Genomic DNA, 9,200 nt, shown 5'->3' on the forward strand with positions numbered 1-9,200 from the left:
TCCAAACCTACATCAGAGACCGGTAACGGGTATATAATGATGATCATGATTTGACGGCCGTTTGGTGCAGTGGGCAGCGACCCTGCTTTCTGAGTACAAGGCCGTGGGTTCGACTCCCACAAGACAATGTTTGTGTTATTAATATGAATGTTTTTGAGTGGCTGGGTGTTTATCTGTATATAATAAGTATATATGTATATTTTTCATAAAAATAATCATCCGTTAGCTTAGTACCTACCCATAACACAAGCTAAGCTTACTTTGGGGCTAGATGGCGATGTGTTTATTATCATAGTACATGTTTTCATGGCGATTCAACAATGAGTGATGAGAGGAGAGAAAATCTAGAAGGAGAAATAAAAAGCGAAATAATTTGATCTCTTACTTCAACAATAATAAATTATTTATTATTTATATAATATAGCGATCTAACATATGCAAAACCTAAAACGAAAAAAATTTCAATGATTACATATAAATATAGCAAAGAACCAATAAAATCCCATTTCATAATTTTCCGATCTAAGAAAAATCTCTTCACGGTGGAAGATATTTTATTCTTTATAGGAAGAGACAAACAAATCATGAAGGCAAATATGCTACGGAAAACTTGAAGCTAACTTGTTCCGAAGCTCGTAAGATATATCAAAACAAGTGATTACAAAGTGACAACGAGGTTTAAGAACTTTGAGTAGTTTGTACACAAGTATTTTAGTTGGTCGATCAGGGGTAATCAAACTTTTGCAAACTCCGTGTCATGAAAATAATGATTTATTAATACCTAATATCAAAAATATCTTTGCAAGAGTAATTTGTATATTTGTAATGACTACCATTGCAAAAATAAGACACTTTACGATAGTGAGACTTAGATGATTTTCCGACTTTGGACCGTTTTAGAAAAATGACCGCGATGGCCGCGATGGCTGCATACTCATCCCAAATTTTATGGGAATTCACCATTCAATTTACAATTGAAAGAAAAGTTAATGATCCGAATCCTTACCAGAAATATTCTGCAGAGGAAACCCGAAGATGAATGACAAAACTTAATTGTTAAAAATGGGAAAGAAACAATTGGCAAAAATATTTGGTAAATATTACAGTCATGATCATCATCAATTTAGTACTGGCTTACTACAGGGCACGGTTCTCCTCCAACAATGAGTACGGGTTAAGGCCGTAGTCCACCACGCTGGCCCAGTGCCGATTGGTTGACTACTTTGAGAACATTATGGAGAACTCTCAGGCATTCAGGTTTCCCCACGATGTTTTCCTTTACCGCTGAAGCGTTGACGTTAAAACACACATAATTTGGAAAAGAGGTGTGTCCGGAATTCAAACTCGGCTCTCCGAAAGTAAAGTCGTAGTCCTTCTCACTGGGCTATTACCGCTCCTTACCGAATTACAGTTAAAGTGAGATATTATCTACGTAGGAGAAAATTGCTTTATATAAAAAAAAATATACTAGCTTAAGAATGCTAACTATATTTTAACATCCAGATAAGCGTAAAACATGTTCTAAAAGTGGGTGTGACACCTTATACCGGTCAATATTAATTAGGAACATCGATGACATATTTTTTTTTGGTTGCAACCCAAAAAAAAATAAAAGTATAATTCATTTTTTTATTAGGTTCTTAAATATAAGAATATAACCAGAAGAAGATATTTAATTAAATAATAATAATAAAATAAACTACTAAAAAAAGATAAATCTTGAATTTAATGGAGGACTAAAGAGATTAACAGTACAGAATTGTATTGATGCCAACTTCCCAATTGAATCTTGATGGTATTTATATAATAAATATCCCCGAGAAAAGCTTATTATTGCCAACATATTGTACTGTTTATTCTATTTCTATTGTAAATAAACTAATCTAGAGTACAATGTTTTTTTTTTTAAGTTAATAAATAAATATACTTCAACAATACACACATCGCCATCTAGCCCGAAGGAAAGCGTAGCTTGGGTTATGGGTATAATCATAATATACATAAAATAAAATACAGACTAATAATATACAGATAAACACCCAGACATTGAAAAAAATTCATGACACAAACATTTTACAGTTGTGGGAATCGAACCCACGCCCTTGGACTCAGAAAGCAGGGTCGCTGCCCACCGCTACAGTCGCCCGTGATTGATCGATAAATAGAGATGTTCCTTTCCACGGAAAATATTGTAAAAATAACAGCATTTCCTATTTTTTTAACACAATTAACTGACAAACTTAGATGGCTCACCTGATGGCACGTGGAGAAACATCGCCTATAAATAGAAGACACTTTGCAGGGGATGAAAGCAACACGTCCTACAGAGTACCGCGTGTGTTCATCAGAGTGCAGATATTAGCATGCCATTTGTACTTCCCCGGGCGAGCTCTGGCAAAAACTAATCCTTTCATTAATATTATCATTATTTTAATTTCTTTTCTTAAATAAAAATCATGTTATTCTAATTTCGATAATGAACGAAAACAGGTTTAAAAGCATTTTCGGGTCACATACCTAATAGTAGAGAAGCTTATGCAAAGTTCTGAATTTAATTTAACCAATCCCTAAGGGTCAAAAGGTGAGTACCTGCGAATAACTTACCTGCATTACGAATTAGTATTCAAAGAGTTTGTGAGAGAATTTAGAGAATGTGGATATTAAGTCAGACAGAACTAAAATTTAATGAAGTTTAGGGCACGGGCAGTAGTGATGGGTTGTGGATACTTGGTTTGGGCATATATTGTTAGTTGCTTATGGTCTGACGTAATTCCTTTATTCAAATAGCTTCCCAATTAACAGTCAATAGTACCATACACTTTTAAAATTATAATATAACGAGAAAATTAAAACCAAAATATTACTTCACAGGATTTAGAGGTGCATTATGTATTATCTCTGAGACTTATCTGTGAAACCGAAAAGCTAATAGTTTTTGAGTAAACCACTGCCATAGTCTTTACTTTACTCTAGATATATTATAGAATTTAGAAATTAAACCATACATTGCTATGAAGTCTCTAGTATGACTCGCTATACCAGGCCTCACGACTTAAAGTAGTTAAAGGAGTAAGAGGCACATAGGAAAGGACTGGATAGCAGGTTGACCGGCATTAGTAATGAACCTTTACATTGTGGAGAGGTTGAGATACCAAGTTCAGACCTCCAAACTATGTCACTCATCTAGTAACCAAATTAGATCAACGCTGTCAACCAGTGCAATAGACTAATTTGCGCTAAAACTAGGTCTTAGATTTTCATACCACGCTATTAACAATGACACCCTAGAACTCGAAAAAGGCATAAAAGTAAAAGCATTTTAACGAATCGTGTCACCTAAGTAATTTTTTGCGTCAGCGCGAAAATGAAGGTGTATCAGCCGTTTACAAGAGTAAACGCTCATGTTGTAACTTAATAAGACTTACAGTTTTCTGATAATCGTAAAAAGAATGACAGTTCAAACTATTGAAGTGCAAATCTAGATTTTTTTAACTGCAATCACAACTGATGGAGTACCTATAATGGATAACACATCATTTAGCGGGTTTGAAACTAATCGGATATACGCCGACCAAAACCATGAGATATGATTCTTTATGTATTGATTTAAGTGATTGAATTGAATTTAATTCATTTAATAAATGAAAATCAACTATTCACTGCATGACGCGAACTGAGCCGACTGGGCTAACTGAAAATAGCCTAAGATATTAATGAACTTAATATGAGAAAATAATTCGGTGATAGGTCAGATGGTAAATTTATTGAATTATATTATGATTTGTGTTTTCATATTGATTGCGATTTACGTAACGTCTAATTATATTAAAAGACCATTTTGTTAGGCCATTCAAGTGAAAATAATAACGTTTTAAAAGCAGCCATTATAATTCAAGCCTTTAATGCGATTTCCGTGGAATATTTTATCGAACAAAAGCTTTATGGTTGAAATTAGTCTAATTTTGGTTTCGATATAATCCATGCAATTAAATGGACAGGTTCAGGGCTGTGGGTTTCCATAAATTTTATATTATTATCATTCTTTAGCATGAGGGTATGTTAGCATGTATCAGAGTCGGGCCTTTTTTAACCGATTTTTGTATTTTATGTTAGATACCTCACAACTGAATTAACGACTGATTTGAAAAAACCCCTTTTGTTGAACCGATATACTTCCAAGTTGGTCCCTTCATCATCAGGTTATGACTTATAGGTGGGATCCTGGATAAATCGATGGAACTCCTCAAATATAGGTTGTATACCACTACCACCGGAACTACACAATAGTAGGTATTTCTAGGATTGTTATGTGAATAATATTGCTTGCGGTGACGTACCAGGAGAACTCCTCAAAAGTTCACACCCCTGCATCGAGAAAAGTAATATTGTATAAAAGGTGATGAGCAGTTGACTTTTCGCTAATACAACTTAGATAACGTTCAAGCCAACCCCACCAAGAATCGAAGAAAATCTGTTTTAAAAATAAATAAATATTACATTAACTAAATAGCAATAGACAAATCGACGGTCCCTACGTACATAAAGACATGTCAAAAACCGAGGTTTACAGGAGAGCGTTATTTATGTTCAAACCGCTCTAGAAATAATTCTATGTACAATTATAATTATTATTTTTCTATAATGCTTTATTAGCTTTAGGAACTTTATAATGGTATTTCTACATATTTTCTTTTTTTATATTTTCTTGGAAAAACTGATAGATGACTGTTTCTACGCTGATATTAAAATAAAAGCATCTCAGACATGTCTATGATACCTTTTTATACGCAGGAAAGAAGAAAACAGTTAATAAAATGAGATTTAAATAAATTGATTTATTAAAATGTAGAATTATGTTACAGTTTTCAAACGGATATGTTAAACATCCTAAGATCGCCACCCATGGATATAAAAAATACATCAATGAAGACATATCGCTTTATACGCGGTTTCATTCATTCGGGGTAGGACTATATTTCTTGTAATGTAAATAAAGACATGTCCTTAAATAAAATAATCAGGATTGTGTTTTATTAATTAAACAAGGTTTATAATTGAAAATAATTTATTGTTAATTAATAATTGTTGTAGCATCTAAACAATATCGTACAGTCTCATTGAAGCAGGAACTAAACATTAAAAATCACAGTTTTCTAAGAATAATAATTAACCATTTTTATTTAAGCATGAACCTAAGCTTAATTATGTATCTAAATAATTAGTAATATTTAATAATCATCACAGCATTATTCAGACTGATTCATCTTATTACTATTAAAGTTTTCTTAATAGTTAAATAACAAAATAAAATGTATAGAAAAATAGAAAGTATAAATAAATTTAACAATCTTCTTCGTCATTACCTTGTTCTTCCTTACTATGCTTGAGGTTATTATAGAATGTATGATACTTTTTTGGGATAATCATCGTATCGCATAAACTAATCAAGTCTCTATATTTCACTTCAGTGATAGGAATAGGATTATTGTACACCTTCTCTAGTATTACTCCTTTCTCCTTCTTTTTTCTCCCTCTAGTCAGTTTTAAATTATTGCCACAGTTCAGTTTTCTATAATTTTCTTCAAAAAAATTGTACTTAAATTCAATAATATCTGAATTATTCCTTTGCACTTTTACTTCTCTTATCATATTCCAAGAAATTTTCTCTAAATTTGTATCTTTTATCCAGTTTTTAGTATGTAGCCACGCTTTGAAATCCAGAACCAAGTCTTGGTTCACTTCTACGACTGTGTAAGGTGGACTATTCTGTTTCGCCCAACGAACCAGTGTGTACCATTCATCTGGGGTGTAAATAAGTTTATTTTTTGAAGAACGCTCTATTAATGCGTGAACGCTATCTGCCTCGTTTTGAGTATGCCCTTTTTCCAAGAATCTATGGCACACATCTACCTTAAATGTATTGCTTACATACAAGTACATAAAAAAAACAATTTGATTGCGATTCTGACCGGCACAGTTGTCCGACCAGAATCTAAAATCTTTAACGCCAGCTTTAACCTTGTTGTTAATGAAAGAAAACAAACAACTAGACACTTCATTCGCGCCACGTTTAGCAACTGTTTCATCCCACATGTAACACGTAGCCTCCTTTAACCCAGCATCGAAAATGGTAAAATTATATACTGATAGTTTCCTTTTGTAATACAGCACACTAATTTCGCCATGTGGAGTGTTATTTATTTTTTGGAAGTCAAACATCGCTGTGCAAATATCAGAAGGATTCGAATGAGCTTCAATTTTATCAACGTGTTTTAATTCCCTGGCAAGTTTTTTGTTATCCATGTGTGACTTATGCTTCAGTTTATCATCATTGGTTGGCGAGGTGTTGTTTTTCATTGCGTGACACAGGTCGCATTGGTCTTTCTTAGGTAAGTGAAAAGCTATATTTAGTTCTTTGTTAATAATATCTTTGTATTGTCTTACAGAAGTAGCTATATTTTCAGTTATATTCAGCTCTTTACACCATACAGTATACAGGTCGTACATTTTTTTAAACGTCAATTCACTATCTAAGTACTGTTTATTTGAGTCTTTGCGCGTATAATGACTTTCTATGGGCGCAAAACATTTTACATGTTGAATTACATTTTCTTTCATTGTAGCATTTATAATAGTTGGGTGATTTTGATGAAAACCCCTCATACCCATATTTTTATCATGCTTGTCGATGGCAGATTGTATAAAAGTGTTACTTATTGAAAATGTATTTTTAAACATGGATTTGCATACCATAATCTTCTCTTTAATGCCAATACCAGACAAAAGCGGCAAAAAAAACTTATAAACATTTAACCTCTTGGAATCCTGTGTCCATTGTTTTTTTCTTATTTCTTTCACATGTGACGCAATAAAAGACCACTGACGAGAATGATCACCTAGATTCCAAAAGGTTTTGAATATATTTTGGCGAGCTACCACATCAAACTTTTCAAAACATTTTAAGCGACATGTAGATGGACATGGACCCTTTATTTGTTTTGCCATTTGTTGTTTTCCGGATCGAGATTTATGAGCTTCGCCTAAATTGACAAGCACCTTTCTTTTTTCATCTAGCCAGTTAGATTTGTTAGTAATTCTGTTCCTTGTTATTGCTTTTTTTACATACTGACGCTTTTTTTTTCGTTGGTGCGGTGTTGATGAACCAGACATTTCACTGGATCCTAACGGGCTTGATCTTAAGGTTTCATCAGATAGGATAACAGAACTTTCGCTTAAACAGTTACATTCATTTACAGTGTCTCCAAAGGTCATGCATGGACTTGGCATGGGAGTTGAAACCAAAGATTCTTCATTATTATCATTTTCAGGTATCGGTTGTGGTGTTTCATTTTCACAAATGGGCATGTTAAGGTCAATTCCATCATTCGAAATTTCCCCTACCGTATCGATTATATAATTTAAATCACTTTGCGATAGTATATCAGCTGATGTATGATTTTGCTCTCCATCACTATGTGCTTCGGCAACTTGTCTTTCGTCGTTAGAAACTTTCAAAGGCCGATCCTCAAGATCCATTGAAATATCTTTTTTGGTACATACACGTGTCTCTAAAAAGAAAAAAATATTTATGTAGTAAACGTAAATGAAAACAAATCCATAAATAAATTTATAGTTACACGTATATACAAACATGTAGGACATGACTTCATATACTTCGATAAAAAACAAAAACTTTGTTTTCTTTGTAATAATTATTTAGGAAATCATATTTTAAACAAGCATGTAACATTAAAATTATTTGTGAAATAATTATATTTTCATGACTATATCATAGTATAAGCGGATATGTCTGATATGACCGCTTTTACACTGATATTGTACTGGTCTAGGTTAGAAAAACAATAAAAATATTAATTTATATCGGTTTTGTATTTCATTGAGCTAGTAATGTATACCTATTTGAATTACTACTTACCTTCATTAGCTTCATCGATATAATCAATTAAATCTTGTGCTTCAGAAACGCATAAAATTTTATTTCTGGAGTTAGCAATATCCACCAATAACTTTGATCTACTGTTATTCATGTTTCACAGTATTGTTGCAGGTCTTATGAATACTTATAAGTAAAAAACACTGAATCTATCTAAACTGTATTAAAACATTAATATGTCACCACGCGAACAAGCATCGACCCGTCTTATTGGGGAACTCCCGCCGTGAATGACGTTATGTCAGACAAGGCCGCGTCCGCACCGAGTGGCGCGCATTTTAAAACACCGTACAAAACGATACGTATAGATATCCGCATCTACGACACTTATTAGTTGTAAATATAATACTTGTTCTCATATACGATTTGTAAATGACGTTAAATACGTAATATTAAAAAAATATATATATACAGGTATGTGCATATGGAAAATCTAAAGCCAATTGTGCAATAAAAAAAAAATGCCATTTTCGACATGTCTTTATGTACTTAGGGACCGTCGAAATATTTTCTCGCAAAAAATCAAAAAATATAACAAACTTTGTATACCATATTTTTTGTAACAAGAATTTTTTACATCTTTGCACCAATCTAGAAATGTTTAAAAGGTCTACATTCCATTCAATAACTTAAGTCATCATCCTCCAAAGCCTATTAACGTCCCACAGCTGGGCACAGGGCTCCTCTTTCATAGAAGAGGCGGTTTAAGAGCACAGACCCACCACGCTGCTCTAATGCTAGTTGGCAGGCTTTAACGACTATTGAGAAAAGTTAAAGTTAATAACCGGAACCGACGGCTTAACGTGCCGTCCGAGACACGGGGGTTGACACTGCCAATTTCCTAACTCCAAGGTGGTATGCACTGAAAATTTTTAACTGAAAAACCCAATACAATTTTTGGCGCGACTCTTGAATAAATTCCAAGCACTCGAGATTCATAATTGAAAAAAGGGACCGACAAGTCAGTATTTAAAAAAAATCTATGTTCAACATTCAATATTTAATTATTTTAAATAGGCCTTAGCAATGAGCACTTTAGAAACAACAAGTCTGTCTGTTTGTGGTGACTCTACCACCGGTTCGCAAGGCAGATTCTACCAAGCAGAAGCTGGTCTGGAACTCAGCATTTGCTATTTTTATAATACATCCCTACCAATCTGTATAGATGAAATGAAACATAAAAAATGGCTAAATCTGTGTCCAAGGGCAGTTTTATTGCTGAAACAATACACAAAACCTTGATAGG

At 33.3% G+C, this 9,200-nt stretch overlaps 1 protein-coding gene across 1 annotated transcript; it reads right to left on the minus strand.

The window, feature by feature from the left end:
- Positions 1–5,340: 5,340 nt before the first annotated feature.
- LOC120630653 lies at positions 5,341–8,048 on the minus strand. Its single transcript, XM_039899953.1, has 3 exons — positions 7,937–8,048; positions 5,597–7,568; positions 5,341–5,533 (listed from the first exon to the last, which is right to left on the minus strand). Exons 1-3 carry the CDS (start codon positions 8,046–8,048, stop codon positions 5,341–5,343), a joined length of 2,277 nt encoding a protein of 758 aa, XP_039755887.1.
- Between the last annotated feature and the right edge of the window lie 1,152 nt (positions 8,049–9,200).

Source organism: Pararge aegeria, chromosome 1 (genome assembly GCF_905163445.1).
Source record: "Pararge aegeria chromosome 1, ilParAegt1.1, whole genome shotgun sequence".
NCBI lineage: Eukaryota > Metazoa > Arthropoda > Insecta > Lepidoptera > Nymphalidae > Pararge > Pararge aegeria.

Bases quoted from the DNA above. Each gene is read 5' to 3' on its own strand.
- LOC120630653 (XM_039899953.1), bottom strand. From the start codon at position 8,048: ATGAATAACAGTAGATCAAAGTTATTGGTGGATATTGCTAACTCCAGA. The intron at 7,569-7,936 runs GTAAGTAGTAAT...TTTTCTTTTTAG, and splicing joins TATCGATGAAGCTAATGAAG to AGACACGTGTATGTACCAAA. The intron at 5,534-5,596 runs GTACAATTTTTT...AAAACTGACTAG, and splicing joins TCAGATATTATTGAATTTAA to AGGGAGAAAAAAGAAGGAGA.